Raw genomic sequence first — 19,502 nt, 5'->3', positions numbered from 1 at the left:
AGTGTCATGAGACAAAGGTTCCTGAGAGCAGAAGCAGGCAAGGCCTAGGCAGTGCGGCCTACGAGGCCTACACACATCTTTCAAGCCTAACTGTTAGCAATAAAATGCTGTGTCACTGTGACTCATGACTCATTTCCCCTATAAATGTAACCAGCCATCTCTGTGGACCGCAGGGTAGTGTGTGTGTGTCTCAGGCAGTATGTTGTGTTGTTGCAGACAGAGCGGCTCCAGGACTACAGTTAGTTAGCAACCAAGATCTGTGCCTCTGTGAAGATTAAGCTATCTATTAAGAGCACTCTGTGTATGCTTTTTGACTATGCTGTTTATGAACAAGTAACTTCAGTAAAGTTTTATTCTGCTTATGAAGAAGACTCTGCTTGATCAATTTACCGCTGCGCAACAGTGAGAACAGGGACAGCAGGCTCAAGGGTTTTCACAGCTTTTATATACGTGGCCATAATTTTTCCCCTCTCTATGTCAGACTGGGCTCATAACCCAATTGTTTTGTAGGTGGGGGATGTTTTACAAAATGAATCCTCCTGGCAAACTGGGAATATCCCCTCACTCATGCAGTTTAGGACATTCAACACTTTTCCTGAGCAGTTTCCTTTGCTATGAGAAAAAAATAAGTGGCTCACATAAATGTAAACTAAGCTTTAATGATAAAGAAAACTGTCATAATGAGAGAAACTAGATACAACAACACGAGGCATGTCTGAGGCAAGAAAACAAGAAGAGGCAGTTGGTCCCTCTTAACTGACACTCTTAACCAAACAATAATGGAACCCACAAATTCCAAGGAATGAATAAATGCTAGGGTTTTGATTAATTGGGGTATGGATTAAAGTACAAGATGGAGATGGCATGCATATTTATGGTACAACAAAGCAAAGGCCCATAATGCTTTTAAAAATCACGTAATTAGGAAATCTCTGTACAATGTATGGATAAAATATAAAGATCTCTTAGAAAGGAAGACGCCCAGATGGCTTTCACCAATGGAGGCGAAGACCCAGAAAAAGTTAAATATGGACATCAAGTGGTTGAGGTACTCAGATTTATTGTTGGAGGATAAAGAAGGTTATAAAATAAAACCATTTGATCAAGTTAAAGACAAGATAAATTGGTTACATTATCACCAGATTAATGAATTGTTCAAATTACATAAGAAAAATGGTTTTGCTTCAGAAAAATTCAGAAAGATGTTAAGTGATTAAGTTTATTTTCTAAGAGTTTAGGTTTTGCAAAACAGTTAAAATGATATACACTGAAATTCAACCAGGGGGATATGAGGAAGTCACTTAAGAATGTTACTAAGTTTGGTTTAAATATGGTTGAGATTTATGTTTGTTTGTTTGTTTAAAATTTTTCCTGGAAAATTAATAACATTTTTTGAAAAATAAATAAATAAAGTGCAAGATGCAGAGCTGTGCCAGACAGCGAATTCCTGGGCTGGCTTATGCAAACCAACCTGTCTGAGCTATGGCTATCAGAACAATGGAGGGCCATTAACAACACAAGAAATCTCCTTTCCCCCCTGCCCTGAGCTGTGAACAGAGGCAGGGATTTCAGGTGATGGGGTGGGGTGTTTGAGGGGACAGGAAAAGGAAGTTTTTGAGCAAGGTTTGCTGGGAAGAAGCAGCAGGAGAGGAGCTGAGCTCCATCTTGGGCAGGCAGGCTAAAGGATGCCTTCGCTGCTGCCTTGTGAAATGACCATGCCGTAAGATCTGGACTCCCACTATGCAGACTGAAGGTGTAAATAGATGAATAAAGCATATTTCTTAAAGCTACAGCAGTCTCCACTGTGTTTTCTATTCTCCAAAGGGACACAGTCATGCCTCTTGTTACTCTTGTTTACACAGAATTGCATTTGCCATTTTACTGCTCATTCGCTCACTTTGGAGAGGTGAATTTAGAAGTCAGTGGTATGTGTGTGCGTGTAATATTACGCAGAGGATCCTTTTCTTCTGTTGTCATTGAAGACTATGCAACAGGGATTTTGGAATGCACTAGATGGGCCGCTCTCCTGCTGCATTTTTGCCTGTAATACTGCTCGTTCACTCACTTTGCAAAGGTCCTTTTGGAACTGTTTGTGATCGCTTTTAGTTTAACTGACCTTGAACAATAGTGTCATCTGCAGACTTGGTCATCTCACAGGAGACCCCCAACTGCAGGCCTCACAAGCTGAAGCCGGGCAGTTAGGAGTCTGACTTTTGATGGTTCTGCCTCCGTTTCCAAGTTTCCGTGGCTTGGGAGACACGGCCATTTCACAGTCTCAAACCTGCTTACAAAACAATATGTTATTTGTCATTGCCATTTCATCCACTTTGTTCTTTACTTTGATTGAATTTCTGATTGGAACATTTCCTTCCTTTTCACATTCTCATTAGAGCACCATGCCCTGCAGAGACTCTGGGAAGCACTGCATGTGGCTGCAGGGATCTGTTTTAAATGAAGAGGTTCCCATAAGTCACTCTTCGTAACCCCAATCCGGTTTTTCCGGCTCATTGAATGGGCCGATTGAACACCTGGTTGGCCATCCGCCAGCCACTCAACTGTCATATTTTCAGGGTAAGAGTCAGAGGCAGTGCACAACAATATTGCATCTAAGGGAACATAAGAAGAAGAGAGTTTGGATTTGATATCCTGCTTCATCACTACCCGAAGGAGTCTCAAAGCAGCTAACATTCTCCTTTCCCTTCCTCCCCCACAACAAACACTCTGTGAGGTGAGTGGGGCTGAGAGACTTCAAAGAAGTGTGACTGGCCCAAGGTCACCCAGCAGCTGCATGTGGAGGAGCAGAGACGCAAACCCGGTTCCCCAGATTACGAGTCTACCGCTCTCAACCACTACACCACACTGGTCTCTATATATCTATACATCTATATATATCTATACACCTCTATATATCTTTATATAATCCGTCTATCTCTGTAATTCCCAGTTTTCACATTACTTTATATACTTGGCCCTCCAGATGCTTTGGGACTACAACTCCCATCATCCCTAGCTAACAGGACCAGTGGTCAGGGATGATGGAAACTGTAGTCCCAAAACAACTGGAGGGCTGAGTTTGCCCAAGCACCCACGCCCCCCTAGAGTTGGCTCCTATCGTTGTATATCTCCTTCTCATTCATGATCTTGTGCCTTGCAGGTGCTATTATGATACCCCACACAGGACCATACCCATGTATTTTACAGGTTTCCAATTAGTGTCATTTTTTTTTTATTTGAGCCAGAACACAATTCTGCCATATTTGTGGGTGAGAAGATGGGAAGATTAGATTTCTGCAATTTTTCAGCAGGAGGGAAATGCCAGTGCTGGACTAGTTTTAACCAGCCATGTCATTTATTTAAAACATTTTTATACTACTTTAACAGCCATAGCTGCTCCCTCCCTTGAAGGAATTCTGGGAACTGTTGCTTGTGGAGCAAAGCAGGTGGAAAAAGCCATTGCCTGATTAACATTTTTGCAGACGATGGCACTGGCAGACCAGGAGATGGGGACAGGCAGAACAAGCCACTGCCAAGTCCCGAGACTTTCCCTTTGGTCTCTGGGTCCTCCATGCAGTTGGAACACCCAGCTCCGGAGATGGCAGCAAGGAGGCCCAGAACAGAACAGTGATAGAGACCACCGCCAGGGTGTGGGCCACCTGGAGGTCCTCAGGAAGGTCCAGCAGGGAGTCATAGACCTTTCACTGCATCTGGCTGGTGCTCTTGTAGATGCAGTTTATTCACAACTCCTGGCTCCTACCAACGTGTGTGTGTTGTGACATCAACCCCCCCATCTCAGTGACAGGTTGGTGCCCATGGGGATGAGGAGCCAAGTGACTCTTAAAGCGGACATGGGCAAATTGCAGCTACGCTAAAAGTGAAAGGCAGCTGCACGCCCATTGCCCCTTTAAGAGCAGCTTAAATCGGGACATCTCAGGGCAAAGGAAAAATCTGATTGTTTCCATGGCAGTCCCAGAAAATTTGAGGCAATTGAGGTATATGTATATTGGCAGTAGAGAGGGAAGCGGGTGGCGCTGTGGGTTAAACCACAGAGCCTAGGACTTGCTGATCAGAAGGTCGGCAGTTCGAATCCCCACAACGGGGTGAGCTCCCGTTGCTCGGTCCCTGCTCCTGCCAACCAACAGTTTGAAAGCACGTCGGTGCGGGGTGAGCAAGTGCAAATAGATAAATAGGTACCACTCCGGCGGGAAGGTAAACGGCATTTCCGTGCGCTGCTCTGGTTCGCCAGAAGCAGCTTAGTCATGATGGCCACACGACCCGGAAGCTGTACACCGGCTCCCTTGGCCAGTAAAGCAATATGAGCACTGCAGCCCCAGAGTCGGCCACGACTGGACCTAATGGTCGGGGTCCCTTTACCTTTTATATTGGCAGTAAACCCCAAGGTTTACTGCCAAAATCTTTTTTACAAATGAGCTTAGTCACAAGGTGTTAATGAAGGAAGGAAGGATCCTCACACAAGGCAGCGGAGGTGGAAGGTCGGAGTGTTCCTTCTCCATTTTGCTAATTCTGCATCTTGTCTGCTAAAGTTTGAGGAACAGGATTATGTATTTTGTGTTCTCCCGTTGTACTTTTTATTTTCCAAATTATTTCAAATCCAACCAAATTACTTTAATTTAATACAAATTCTTAAAATTAGGTTTCCTGCTCCTGTTGCAAACCTAAGTTGATCATTTCCTCCCATATCTGCAACATTTCTTTTTAAGTGTCCAGTTGTCATCCGTCACTCTCCGTTACATCATTCTTGCAGCTGACCACGTTTCCTGAGCAGCGGGGTTCCTTCCAACTCTAAGACTCTATGATTCTATGAAAATAAAATATGCATGGGAAAGAGGGTCAGACAGAAAGAAAATCACAGAGGTGTTGAGAGGAACAGATGGCAGACAAAAGCAAATAACCTGTGGCATTTATTCATTTGTTGATTTTTAACCTATGGCATTTATTCATTTGTTGATTTTTAAATCATTTCTAAGCTGCTTTATATTAAAAAAAATCTTAAACAGTGTACTGTAAAGCGGTATCAGAAAAACCATAAAAAGAGTAACATAGTCATTCAAAAATTAAGAATTACATCTATCTATCTATTTGTATTTCTGTCTGTCTATTTGAATATTTATGTTCCCTTAGATGCAATAGTGGTGTGCACTGTAGCTGGCTTTTACCCTGAAGGTACGACGTTTGAGTGGCTGACAGGTGGCCGAAATTAATGGTTCGATTTTAAATCCATTTCAGTGAGTCTACTCTGAGTAGGACTAGCATTGGAGGCAACTATATCTATATCTATATATGTTTGTGTAGTATAAATTGGCATAGCAGAAGGGGGCGGACAAGATCAGAAAGGAGCCAAAAGGGTAAGAAACGGTTTTTTAAAAGGCAGGAAAGAGTTAAGGGGGGAGAAGTGGACAGGTGGGAGGGGGCAAAGAGAGAGAGGACAAAGTTAAGCCACACAGGCAAATCCTGAAGTTGGGTTGAAAAGAAAAAGGGTGGAGAGCTTCCTTGTTCTCTGGCTCTCGGCAAGCAACCTTGGGTGGGTCTCCCTAACCGGTGGCCTCCGCTAGCTCTACATGGGCGATTTGGTGGGTGGGGAAGGTCTAATGAGGGTGACAGGCACCCATTGCTTAAGGCAGTGGTTCTCAACCAGTGTGCCCTGGCACCCTGAGGTGCCTTGGATTGTGGTCAGGGGTGCCGCGGGCAACACTGGCCTCTGTCCCTCTTTCCTTCCCTCGCCCCTATGATGTCCTTTCAGATTTCTGACTCTCAAAGGCTTGCACAGCTGTTTGTTGCAACCCTAATACAAGTGAAAGCTGCTCCTGGGGCTGGCCATTGGGTGCTGGTAGCCAGGAGGTGAGGCGGCCTTGAAGATGCTGGCCTCACTTTCACCTTTGGCCAGTTTTCGTTGGGCCACCAAGTCTTGGGAGGGTGTGTGGAAAAGGGTGAGAAGCTGCCAGCTCTGCAGGCAAGGGAGACATAAATGGGCTTCTGAGCCCCACAGGGGTGCCGAAGAAAGAGTGTAGTTGGTCAAGGGAGCCATGGACTCAAAAAAGTTGAAAACCTCTGGCTTAAAGAGAAGGATCAAACAAGGAGAGGGTGGATGTGTAGGGAAAGGGCGTGAGACACGGTGTCTCTTCATCTGTGGGGAGCAAACAGTTTGTTTTCTCTTTCTCTCTCCTCTTCTGCTTCCTTTAGCCAGCAACGGTGTGTAAAAAGTAAGCAAATGCTCATGTATTGATGCATTAATGGGAGTTTTTTCTGGGTATACGTAGGAATGTGTTGCATTTTTAAAGCATCCCGAGGCCATTTGTTGATGCTGCAAACAGGGCGACTTCTCCGGAAATAAACGGCGGAGTACATTATTACTGACTTAAGTGCAAATTTAAGATACCAGAAATGCAAAGGAAGACAATGTGCCTTGATTTTTATTAGTCCCCTCATTACTTTCCTTTTTGTGAAGGGCTTGGAGAACAGGTTGAGGTTTTTAACTGCCGGTAAACCTGGTGTACATGCGAGACGTGTACCCTTTTCTTGCACATGCAAGTCTTGTGACCAGTGTCTGACGATCATTGTGACTTGGCATCTGGCCAAGAATGGGATGATCCTTGGACTGTTCGTTGCCTTTTGCTCTGCTGCATGCTAACTCTCATAGATTGGTATCAAATATTAATAAAGAAATGTTTGTTTTGGAACCAAGGGACCTTTCCCTTGGAAATGACTATCCCAATTTTCTTTAGAGGACAAGATGCAGAATTAGCAAAACAGAGAAGGAACACTCTGACCTCACACCTCCGCTGCCTTGTGACTAGACTCATTTGTGAGAAAGGAATAACATACACGTCAACTGTCCTGAATTTTCTGAGGCTGCCTTGAAAGCAATTACCGTATTTTTCGCTCTATAAGACGCACCAGATCACAAGACACACCTAGTTTTTGGAGGAGGAAAACAAGACAAAAATATTCTGAATCTCAGAAGCCAGAACAGCAAGAGGGATCGTTGCGCAGTGAAAGCAGCAATCCCTCTTGCTGTTCTGCCTTCTGTGATAGCTGTGCAGCCTGCATTCGCTCCATAAGATGCACACACATTTCCCTTTACCTTTTAGAAGAGAAAAAGTGAGTCTTATAGAGCAAAAAATACGGTAAATACAAAAACATAATAATAAGCAAAAGCAAAATAACAAAATGTGCACGGAAAGGCTGATTTGAAAAATTAATTTATGGGAATGGCAGTGTATTCAGCATCAAATGTTATTGATCAAAAGATAGATGGAGTAGCTAGCCTATAGCACGTCTTTCCAACATAGGTTGTATCAAAAATACTCCAAAAAATACTATTGCCACAATTAGGTCACTTGAAATAATAAATAATTGTTGTTCACCAATCTTACTATCAAACAAGCTTCACTGAAAAAATATTTTCTGGTCTGTTGGTTACACCTGAAACACACCTTAAAGGTATACTGTTACCATTCAGACTGGAAATGTTGCCAAATACTGCTTAGCTAAATGTTACGATACAAATGACCATAAAAGGGCTTAAGCTGATTAAACAACCTTTAAATATAAGAACTCAGGTCAAGATGTGAATTTAGACCTGAAGGAATCATTGTCTTCGAACGGTACCTTTATATGTAAGGTTCCCTTGGCCGTAATCTATGTTCAATATTTACCATACAACTTTTATTGTAGTAATGGAATTGATTATTTATTTGAGCAGGGTCTCATGCTTTTAAAAATGTTTATAGATCGTATATTGAACAGACAGCAATATTTTTGTGTGTGTTTGGCTTTTGTCAGGTCTGCAGGCATGTACTAATAAGAATTTTGTCAGGTCTGCAGGCATGCACCAATAAGAATTAATGAGCCTCTGACAGACTTATAGTCCATTTATTTACAATAACACAGAGAGTGGCATCGAGCCAACTTCTCTCAAGACATCAGTTGCTCAGTCTGAATCTCCTGCCCTTCCGCAGCAGGAAGCGCCAGTTCCCCATCATCCCGCCCCTGTGCTTCCCTTGCTCCTTAACCCTTTCCTGCCTTCTAATCCAAGGGGAAGGAGCAGCATCATCGCTGCTCTCAAAGGCAGAGCCTTTCAGACGCTCCCTCCCTCCTGGTTACCTAGCAAAGTTATCAGGGCTGTCTATTTCCCTCAACCTCCAACTGTGATACTTCTGAATCTGCTATTCTCCCTGTTACTGGGAATCTTGAAGGAAGGGGCCCCCAGTTCTTCTCTTCCTCCTCTGTTAAAGGCTGCTCTGTAGAATCATAGAATCATAGAATCATAGAGTTGGAAGAGACCACAAGGGCCATCGAGTCCAACCCATCTTGTATTTGTGTCTCTCATTTTTTTTGCCCAAGTGCAATACTTTACATTTCTCCCTGTTAAAATTCATCTTGTTTGTTGTGGCCCAGTTCTCTAATCTGTCAAGGTCATTTTGAAGTGTGATCCTGTCCTCTGGGGTGTTAGCCACCCCTCCCAGTTTGGTGTCATCTGCAAATTTGATCAGGATGCCCTTGAGTTCATCATCCAAGTCGTTGATAAAGATGTTGAATAAGACCGGGCCCAAGACAGAACCCTGTGGCACCCCACTAGTCACTCTTCTCCAGGATGAAGAGGAACCATTGATGAGCACCCTTTGGGTCCGGTCAGTCAGCCAGTTACAAATCCATTGAGTGGTAGCAGAGTCAAGACCGCATTTTAGCAGCTTCTTTACAAGAATATCATGGGGCACCTTGTCAAATGCCTTGCTGAAATCAAGGTAGACTACATCCACTGCGTTCCCTTCATCTACCAGGCTTGTAATTCTGTCAAAAAATGAGATCAGGTTCGTCTGACATGACTTATTTTTCAGAAATCCATGCTGACTATTGGTGATCACAGCATTCCTTTCTAGGTGCTCACAGATTGTTTGCTTAATGATCTGCTCTGTCTGGGACTGTCTTTCTTCCTGGTCCGAGTCAGACCAGTCTCTGGCATCCAACACTGGCCAGCCCCTGACAGCTTTACAGCAATACACTGATGAATGAAGTATTTGGAAACGGGTGTTTCATGCTAGCTACTCCATGTTTTTGCTCATTAGCATATGTTGCTGAATACACTACTATTCACATAAAATGAATTTTCAAGTCAGACTTTTTGTGCATGTTTTGTTTTGTTTTCGTTTTTTGCTTTATGGAAGCAATTAACCCATCACGGATTGTTCCTTAAGCTGTTCTTAAGCTTGCAGCTACCTTTCACTTTGTAGCGTAGCTGCAATTTAGCCCACGTCCCTTTGAAGAGCCACTTGGCTCCCCATCTTCCCTGGGAGCTAACTTGACATTGAGATTGGGAAGGGGGCTTGACATCATGAGGGTGTCACTGGCCATACGCTGAAAGATTGTCAGTGAACTACCCTGCATGAGGGGATATGGGGTGGGCTGCCTGCGTACACATGTGTCTTGCGGGGCACCCCCATATCCCATTTACACTGAGGAGTCCCACCCCCGGTCTTCTGTAGAGATTTGAAATGTCAGAGAATCTAACAGATAATAATCAGCACTCCTGCCAAACTGCAAGCCTCCATGATTCTCTGGGGAGAAACCATGACATTTAAACCTTTGCAGGGATTGTAACCTGGATATAAAAGAGAGAGGAGTTAGAGTTACTGAGGAGGTTTACAGATTCATTTTTAAAGCAGTTTTTCAACCACTACTGATGAATGTGAATGTTACAAGACAGGGGCTCCTCTACTCCTTGGGGAACATGTGTCATTGAGAGGAGCAATATTTCCTGACCAGAAAGCAGAATTCTGGGAAAGATTCTGGGAAAGCCTCATGTAGTTTCAGATAATATGATCAACGAGTTGGGATAAAGTTTGGGGACGTCTTGCTGCTGTGAAGCTGGTGTGAAAAATAAAGAAAGGAAGCACGTCCTTCGGAATAACCCAGCCATGATGAATACGTCAGTTGCTTAAAGCAAGAAAGTGGTGGTGCCGGTTGCAGAGAGAACCAATTCCTTGCAAGTGCAGAATGCACCTTACGTAGCACTGGTAAATGTGCTAGTTCCACATATAGGGGTGTTGTACATGAATAAGGGGCTCAGACAAACATTAGCCAATCGGTGCTCCCTCATCAAAAGGCAGCAGAGAATTAAGGTCACAATCTTCCTTCTCCATTTTGCGAATTCTGCATCTTGTCCTCTAAAGAAGATCAGGTAAGAAGATTATATATTTTGTGTTCTCATATTGTACTTGATGTTCTGAACTGCCTGTGATCTGCTAATGAAGGGTGATATGCAAATTAAATAATAACAGTAGGCGAAATTCCCCATAGCTATTAGGATTTCCCACAAATCCCAATTACACTCAAGTTTCCAGAAGGACTTTCTGAGAACCTCACAGAATAGGCTCTTCTTGGATTGTCTGGGTGGAGCTACTGATGGGAAACATATCTTACCAAAGTAGCTCAGGATGCTATATAAGCAGGCCTGGTGGCCCACATGCCATTCACACGGAATCCTAAAATGTGGGCCAAGATCTTCTTACCATTTGTGGGACTCCTTTCTGTGGCACGCCTGCAACTGACTTCTTCCCAGGCTGCTACACGTGAGTCTGCTTCTCTTTCCTTCCTCTTTGTAGCCTTCTCATGCATGTACCTGAAATCTGGGCATCTGGAATCACCCTTAGAAACAGAGCAATAACAACCCTTGGATTCTCTTCCTCCAACTTTTCTGCTTATTTGCCAGCAGTAAACGGGATAGTCATTCCAAAGGGACAGATCCCATGGTTCCAAAACAAATACCCTTTTATTAAGATTTGTAAGTGCCTGATTCTGTGTGCTGAGGTCTTTGTAGATTTAGGGGACAGAAGAGACATTCTTCTGATAGGGGCAAAGAAGGCAGGGCTCTCACAAACTATGTAGCTGAAATAATTTAGCTGAGAATCCTGCATTACAGCGGGAGTTTCTATCAGGGAGATTCTATCTATATAGGGAGTGCAGCTATCATCAAGCCTTGACCGAAGAACCGGTACACTCCTATCTGGGATGGTCTTCCTCTTCCACCGAGCGTGCAGCTTAGGGAGGGACACACATGAAACAGGGGGACACCTGCCTAGCCAGCCATGTCAGTCAGATCAGCAGCCCTGGCAATCAATAGGGTGACAGATGTCTCAGTCGGATCCCCCTTACATCCGTCTTGAGACGTCTCCTAGGGCTCCCAAGTTCAATCAAGTATGAGACAATGTGTGCAGAACTAGGAATACACACGGTGGAATATTGGGTGTGGGCTAGCACTATAAAATACGGGTTGCATTTCCATTTTTTCCCCAACCTTTGAGTCTACTCTCTGACCTACTTACGGACTCTGATAAATCCAGAAGTTCCAACTCTTACATAGGAAAATCAGATCTATTGGTATTCAAATCAGATCTTGAAACCCTTGTATAAGTCGAGTGAGCACTATATTTATTGCAATAATCAAAACAGATTAAGGTACATTGGGGGAGGGGGGAAACAACATCAAGTCAGGTGCAAATAAAATTTGATCTCCCCAATAACAGGGTCACATATCTCAAAATTAATAATTTCTGTCCAACTCAGGACCTTTATCTTAGCCCAACTGAATGTTTTTCCTTCAGGTTTTGTCAAGGGCAGATTTTTAAACATCCCCAGAAATGATAGACATTGTGGATGTTCTTTGAATGTGCCAGACACTGTAGAACATATCCTTTTCTACTGTCCATTTTACAACCATCTCTTGGAGTGCTAAATGGCACTATTTAGCAGGAAGAAATCCCAATGAAATTCCTCATGATTATATATTTTACATGGCTATTTATTTGTATATATTTCAAATGTTTTAGGATGCCCTATATTTGTAATGCCTAGAAAGGCTTGGATGAAGCATGTAAGTAAGCATTACAGGGGGTTGGACTAGATGAGCACTGGGTTCCCTGCCAATTCCAGAATTGTATGATTCCACGAAAGAGAATATGCATGGGAAAGAGGGTCAGAGAAAAGGAAAATCACAGGGCTGTAGAGAAGAACAGAAGGCAGACAAAAGCAAGACTGGAAGGACTGAGATGAAAAGCAGAGGTTTTAACATATGGCATTTATTCATTTGCTGATTTTTAAATCATTTCTAAGCTGCTTAAATCTTAAACAGTGCACTAAGCAACATAAAAACTGTAAAGCAATATCAGAAAACCATAAAAACAGTAATATAAAGTCATTAAAAAGCCAGGAATTTCATCTGTCTGTCTGTCTGTCTGTCTGTCTGTCTGTCTATCTATCTATTTTGTTCCCTTAGGTGCAATATTGGGGTGCACTGCCTCTGGCTCTGTCCCCGAAGGCATGATGATTACGTGGGAGGAAGGTGGCCAATCAGGTAACACCTCCGGCATCATAAGTGCAAGTATTGGTAGCATATCATTAATCAGAGTTTCACTGCAAGACATTTTGGTGAAGTTCGTCTGTCGAGTATCCGTCCCTGAGTCCGAAACAAAAGTCAATGAATCTGAAGGTAAAAACTCTTGACACAGTTGGGACTTAGTTTTCCTTTGAAAAGCATGGTTTGGGAGCGGGATGATTGTTTCCAGATTGCTTAAGATCCTCTCAGGGACTGACCATTTCCAGACTGCTTCCTCCTTAATTCAGAAATTCATTTCTGCTTTCCATTATGGCCTGCTGAGATAAGACTTTCCCCACCAGTTGCCCTGATATCAGTGCTAGTATTGGCTAAAGACACAACTTGAAACTGCAATCAGTCTGGTGGAGGTCTGAACAGTAATTTTCCTCTTATCTCTGCAGAAAGGTTTTCACCCTTCTTGAACAATACTAAATGCATGTTTTTATCAGAAAGTAACAATGGGAGAAGGAAAGGAAAGAATGTGTACCCTGCAGGGGCCAAGGTGTCTCCCACAATAATTTCCACCCCCATTAAAAACCATTCCCACCTCCAGCCCAAGGATCCTTCTAACCTTCATCTCCCTGTTGATCATGTTTACCCAGCATAGCGTGACCTAGATGAACAGATGGGTCCCTTCTATTGGAGGCAGATTTCTATATCCTTGCCCTGGTGGCCAAGTCCACACATTTAAGGAGCTCCGTACCTAGTTAGCTGCTCCAGGAGCAACTGTGCAGAGATGGTATCATTGGATATGGGAAGTTTTTATCTATCCTTGGTTTTCAAACCCACCAATACCTTCTCTGGGAAGGCTGGGGTGCTTTTTGTGCTGGGCGCTTTCTTTATATAGGTTGGGGTAATTAGCTGTGTAAATATTCCTGGAATCTCCACTATCCCACCTTGTCATCATTCAGCTCAAGGAAGCCCCATGTATGTGCCACAGATCTTCCTACTCAGGTCCACACACACAAGAACTTCAGTTAAATCCCCTTTTTTCCTTTAAGCTCTCATTAAGGATTTACACCCTCTATCTACAGATTAAAAATGTTTGTCAGAGAATCCAGCAGAAAATAATCAGCACTAAATGGTGTCATAAATGTTGTTCATCAATTATGTCTAAACTTAATAGCGGTTGCCTCTTTCTCTCATACTTTCTCTAACCCAAAACTTAAAAAGACAAAGGGAACGGTCTCCGTGAGAACCTCTATCGGGCCAACCATAAAGAAAGCAGCCATCAGCGAGCACAGACAATCCTCACCGGCATGGTCATAGGGCTCAATGCAAGTGAAGTTTCTGTCCACCCAGAGGCCTGAGGAAAAATCCCAGGTTTAAAAGTGATGCACACCCCTTTCTCAACCTATCTCAGTTTTCCCTCCCCAGCGTATCCCAGATTCAATAATATCCATGTAATTAGGTAGCCGAAGGCTAAATAAAAGTGAGCAAACTCACAGATATCTCTTGATGTGATCACTTGATTGAGGTGGTGGGTGGGTTCTGGAAAGAAGTGGGGAATGGATTAATCTCCCTGCAAAATCGTGTTGAAGTTTGATTATTGTAGAAGCAAAGTGTGTTTAGCACATAACCATGAAGTTCACTGGGGGGGGGGGGCTTTTGGCTAGTCACTGTCTCTTAGCCTATCCTTCCTCACCAAGGTTTAGACTCTCCCCTCCCCCAGCAGAGCATTTCTTATAAAAAGAACGGTGAGTGGAGTGACAACAATTCATTTTGCTGAGCAGTGTCTTCTGCCTGTACAACATTAGTTGACCTAGCTGAACAGGTGGTGCAGTTCTTTTGGAGGCAGATTTTCATATTCTGGCCCTGGTGGTCCAGTCCACACATTAAGCAGCTATGTAGCTAGCTGAGATTCGTCCTTTGCAGGGGGTTGGACTAGATGACCCTTGGAACCCTTCCAACTCAATAATCCCACGATTCAAGGAAAAGAAAATATGCATGGGAAAGAGGGTCAGAGAGAAGGAAAATCACAGGGTTGTAGAGACGAACGGACGGCAGACAAAAGCAAGAAGTGGAGGACTGAGATGGAAAGGAGAGGTTTTAATCCAAGGCATTTCTTCATTCAATGATGTTAAAATCATTTCTAAGCTGCTTTATATTTAAAAATAACACACTTAACGAGTGCAAAAAGACAATGTGCTGCTGCTGTGAAGCATGAATGAAAAATACAGAAAGTAGGCAAACCCTTCAGAATAACCCTGTCAAGAATTCCTGTGTTCATCAGAATGTCATCATAGCCCTTTCTAGATGCTCCTGCTTGTCCTTCCTTCAAGACCACCATTTCCTAAATGCTGCCTGTCCATGAGGTATGTCTAAATCTAATAACTGTTGCCTCTCCTTTTGTCTCATACTAACCCCCACCGGTAACTTAAAAAGACAAGGTGAATGGCCCCCATGCCAATTTCTATTGCACTGCGAAGAAACCAGCCTTCAGCAAGCACAGACTGTAAATTGATTTATTGCCCAGATAAGCCGCTTCCAAAGCTGCGCCAGGTCTCTACCTCACAGCTTGCATTCCGATCCTCTGAGTAAACAGCAGAGTCCGGTAGCATCCAGAGAAATCAGCTGCTGTCTTCTGTGCTTCAGTGTGCACAAAACAGAGTCTCACACAGAGGTACTAATAACGAAAAGCAGCTTTATTTACAGCTTACAGCAGAAGCTAGCCATTATCTATCACAGCACAGAGCATCGTGAGACACGTTTACTCCACATGAAAATGAAAGCAGAATAGAACAAAGGACTGAGCAGAGTCTCTCCCTGCCCCACAGTAGACAGAACACACAGTTTCTGTTCAGAGGATTAATATTAATAATATTATTAATAATAATAATAATTTATACCCCACCCATCAGGCTGAGCTTCCCCAGCCATTCTGGGCAGCTCCCAACAGAATTAAAAGTACAATAAAACATCAAACATTAAAAACCTCCCTAAACAGGGATGCCTGCAAATGTCTTCGAAAAGTCAGATAGTTGTTTATTTCCTTGACATCTGATGGGAGGGCATTCCACAGGGCGGGTGCCACTACTGAGACGACTCTGAACATAAACATTTGGAAGCTTCTATGGCTACATTCCAGAGCTCTAAACAGCACGCTGTGCTGACTTTTGTGATAGACAGTGGAATCATAGAATCATAGAATCATAGAGTTGGAAGAGACCACAAGGGCCATCGAGTCCAACCCCCTGCCAAGCAGGAACACCATCAGAGCACTCCTGACATATGGTTGTCAAGCCTCTGCTTAAAGACCTCCAAAGAAGGAGACTCCACCACACTCCTTGGCAGCAAATTCCACTGTCAAACAGCTCTTACTGTCAGGAAGTTCTTCCTAATGTTTAGGTGGAATCTTCTTTCTTGTAGTTTGGATCCATTGCTCCGTGCCCGCTTCTCTGGAGCAGCAGAAAACAACCTTTCTCCCTCCTCTATGTGACATCCTTTTATATATTTGAACATGGCTATCATATCACCCCTTAACCTCCTCTTCTCCTGGCTAAACATGCGCAGCTCCCTTGGCCGTTCCTCATAAGGCATCGTTTCCAGGCCTTTGACCATTTTGGTTGCCCTCCTCTGGACACGTTCCAGTTTGTCAGTGTCCTTCTTGAACTGTGGTGCCCAGAACTGGACACAGTACTCCAGGTGAGGTCTGACCAGAGCAGAATACAGTGGCACTATTACTTCCCTTGATCTAGATGCTATACTCCTATTGATGCAGCCCAGAATTGCATTGGCTTTTTTAGCTGCCGCGTCACACTGTTGGCTCATGTCAAGTTTGTGGTCAACCAAGACTCCTAGATCCTTTTCACATGTACTGCTCTCAAGCCAGGTGTCACCCATCTTGTATTTGGTGTCATCTGCAAATTTGATCAGGATGCCCTTGAGTCCATCATCCAAGTCGTTGATAAAGATGTTGAATAAGACCAGGCCCAAGACAAAACCCTGTGGCACCCCACTAGTCACTCTTCTCCAGGATGAAGAGGAACCATTGATGAGCACCCTTTGGGTCCGGTCAGTCAGCCAGTTACAAATCCACTGAGTGGTAGCATAGTCAGGACTGCATTTTACCAGCTTCTTTACAAGAATATCATGGGGCACCTTGTCAAATGCCTTGCTGAAATCAAGGTAGGCTACATCCACTGCGTTCCCTTCATCTACCAGGCTTGTAATTCTGTCAAAAAACGAGATCAGGTTAGTCTGACATGACTTATTTTTCTTTTTTTTATATATAAATATTTTATTAAGTTTTACATGAAAAATAAAAACAACATACAATAGGCTACAAACAAAACAGAAAAAAGTACACAATTACACAAACACAAAACAACAAAAAACAAACAAAAGAAAAAACAAAAATAAAAACAATTTTATCTTCATAATAGCCTTGCATTGACTCATTTCTCCGACGTCCCCAAACCTCCCTTCCCTGTATTCCAAATCATACAATTAAACAACAAATCCCTTCCCTCTGTCTTATTTAAGTTCTTGTCTTAATTTGAATATCCTAATTTAACTTATTCGATACTTATAACTTAAGATATTGGATCTTTTGATTTTTAAGATTTTTAACCAATAACCTTTTACATTCAATCTGATGTCGTTCTAACATTCATTAATCTTGTAGTATTTCTGTAGATAATCTTTAAACTTCCTCCAATCTTCTTTCACCGTCTCTTCTCCCTGGTCTCTGATTCTGCCAGTCATTTCAGCCAATTCCATATAGTCGATGACTTTCATCTGCCATTCTTCCAGAGTGGGTAGTTCTTGTGTCTTCCAATACTGTGCGATGAGTATTCTTGCTGCTGTTGTAGCATACATTAAAAAAAATACTATCTTTCTTTTGAACCTGTTGGCCGACCATACCCAGGAGAAAGGCCTCTGGTTTCCTCGGGAAGGTGTATTTAAACACTTTTTTCAGTTCATTATAAATCATCTCCCAGAAGGTCTTAATCCTTGGGCATGTCCACCAAAGGAGAAAGAAAGTGCCTTCCGTTTCTTTACATTTCCAACATTTATTATCGGGCAAGTGATAAATTTTTGCTAACCTGACTGGGGTCATGTACCATCTATATATCATTTTCATAATATTCTCTCTTAGGGCATTAGATGCCGTAATTTTCAAACCGGTGGTCCATAACCGTTCCCAGTCAGCCAGCATTATATTATGACCAACATTTTGTGCCCATTTAATCATTGTAGATTTCACTGTCTCATCCTGTGTATTCCATTTCAACAGCAAGTTATACATTCTTGACAATATCTTAGTTTTGGGTTCTAGCAGTTCTGTTTCCAATTTTGATTTTTCCACCTGGAAGTCAATTTTCCTGTCCAGTTTATAAGCCTCCATTATCTGATAATAATGAAGCCAATCACGGACTTTACTTTTTAGTTTGTCAAAACTCTGCAATTTTAATTTGTCTCCCTCTTGCTCTAAAATCTCCCAATATTTTGGCCAATTGGCCTCCATATTGAGTCTTTTTAGAGCTTTTGCTTCCATTGGTGATAGCCACCTTGGGGTTTTATTTTCGAGTAAATCTTTGTACCTAGTCCACACATTAAACAGTGCTTTCCTGACAATGTGAATTTTAAACATTCTATGCACTTTAACTTTATCATACCATAAATATGCATGCCAACCAAATACATTGTTGAATCCTTCTAAGTCCAATATGTCTGTATTTTCAAGAAGTAGCCATTCCTTCAGCCAGCAGAAAGCTGCTGCTTCATAGTACAGTTTTAAGTCTGGCAGGGCAAAGCCTCCTCTTTCCTTTGCATCCGTTAATATTTTAAATTTTATCCTTGGCTTTTTGCCCTGCCAGACAAATCTAGATATGTCTTTCTGCCACTTCCTGAAACAGTCAGTTTTGTCAATAATCTGCAATGTCTGGAATAAAAATAACATTTTTGGCAGTACATTCATCTTTATCGCTGCAATACGGCCTAATAGTGAGAGTTTCAAATTTGACCATATTTCTAAGTCTTTCTTTATCTCCTTCCAACATTTGTCATAATTGTCTTTAGATTCCCATTTTTAGCTGTCATAGTAATACCCAAGTACTTTGCTTTTTTGACCACAGTCAACCCTGTCTCATTCTGAAACCTCTCTTTCTCAATTTCTGTCAAATTCTTTTCCAAAACCTTTGTTTTAGTCTTGTTCAGCTTAAAGCCTGCCAATCGACCAAATTCCTGAATCAATTCTAGAACTCTTTTCACACTAGATTCTGGCTCCTGTAATGTCAAAACTAGGTTATCTGCAAATGCTTTTAATTTATACTGTTTGGCTCCGACCTGTATCCCTCTAACCAATTGGTCCTTTCTAATCATGTTCAACAGTACCTCCAGGACTGATATAAAAAGCAATGGGGAAATTGGGCAACCTTGTCGTGTTCCTTTTTCTATTCTGAACTCCTCTGTCACAACATTATTAACTATTAATCTAGCTTTTTGTTCAGAATAGATTGCACCTATACCATTTTCAAATTCTTGGCCTACCCCCATTCCTTGGAGATTCTTCTTCATAAAACTCCAAGAGATATTGTCAAAGGCTTTCTCGGCGTCCACAAATATTAAAACTGCTTTTGTGTTTATATTTTCCTGTAAAAGTTCCAAAATGTCTATTACATTCCTCACATTATCAGATAGATGCCTACCCGGGAGAAAGCCTGCTTGGTCCTTATGGATCTCCTCTACTAAAACTTTCTTAAGTCTTCTAGCCAAAATGTCTGCAAAGATTTTGTATGACATGACTTATTTTTCAGAAATCCATGCTTCCCATCATCTCGTGCCCTCTGGGGGTTTTCTGAGGGACTGCACCTCTCTAGCCTCTGGAAAATCTGTTTGTTTGGCAGATGGGACTAAGCGTGATCAGACGCAGACTGGCTCACTGTTTTGTTCTTTCTTGCAGGATTCGTTACAGGCGTTTGTTGTTCCAGGACTGTCCTGCGCGTTGCTATCCGTGGCTGCTCTTGTCGCTGATAACTACAGTCTGTTTTGAGGATAACATGTGTTATAATTCCAGGGATGGGCAGCAACTAGTCAGTGTGGAATGTAAAGATAGGCTGTTTGTGCTAGAAGCTTCTCTTGCAGGTCCAGATGACACGGAGGCAGCTCA

General features: G+C 42.6%; 2 protein-coding genes across 12 annotated transcripts in view; one reads left to right on the top strand and one right to left on the bottom strand.

Moving 5' to 3' along the window:
- LOC310663080 (uncharacterized protein) overlaps positions 1–19,502 on the bottom strand; it is a 192,067-nt gene that overhangs the window by 125,393 nt on the left and 47,172 nt on the right. The window lies entirely within an intron of this gene.
- The window catches only part of LOC310663170 (uncharacterized protein), a 110,491-nt gene that overhangs the window by 73,474 nt on the left and 17,515 nt on the right, over positions 1–19,502 (top strand). For 3 of the 4 annotated variants that reach the window (XM_083410832.1, XM_083410833.1, XM_083410834.1), the window contains one exon: positions 12,290–12,367. In XM_083410832.1, coding sequence (XP_083266958.1) covers positions 12,290–12,367 — 78 coding nt within the window. Of the gene's footprint in view, positions 1–12,289; positions 12,368–13,609; positions 13,661–19,502 lie in introns of those variants that run through there. The other variant, XR_014504379.1, reaches the window with a different exon arrangement.

The sequence above is a fragment of the Podarcis tiliguerta genome (assembly GCF_965153285.1).
Source record: "Podarcis tiliguerta genome assembly, chromosome: 13".
NCBI classification, from domain to species: domain Eukaryota; kingdom Metazoa; phylum Chordata; class Lepidosauria; order Squamata; family Lacertidae; genus Podarcis; species Podarcis tiliguerta.
The sequence above is the reverse complement of the archived record's forward strand: the minus strand, read 5'-3'. Positions and strand labels throughout refer to the sequence as shown.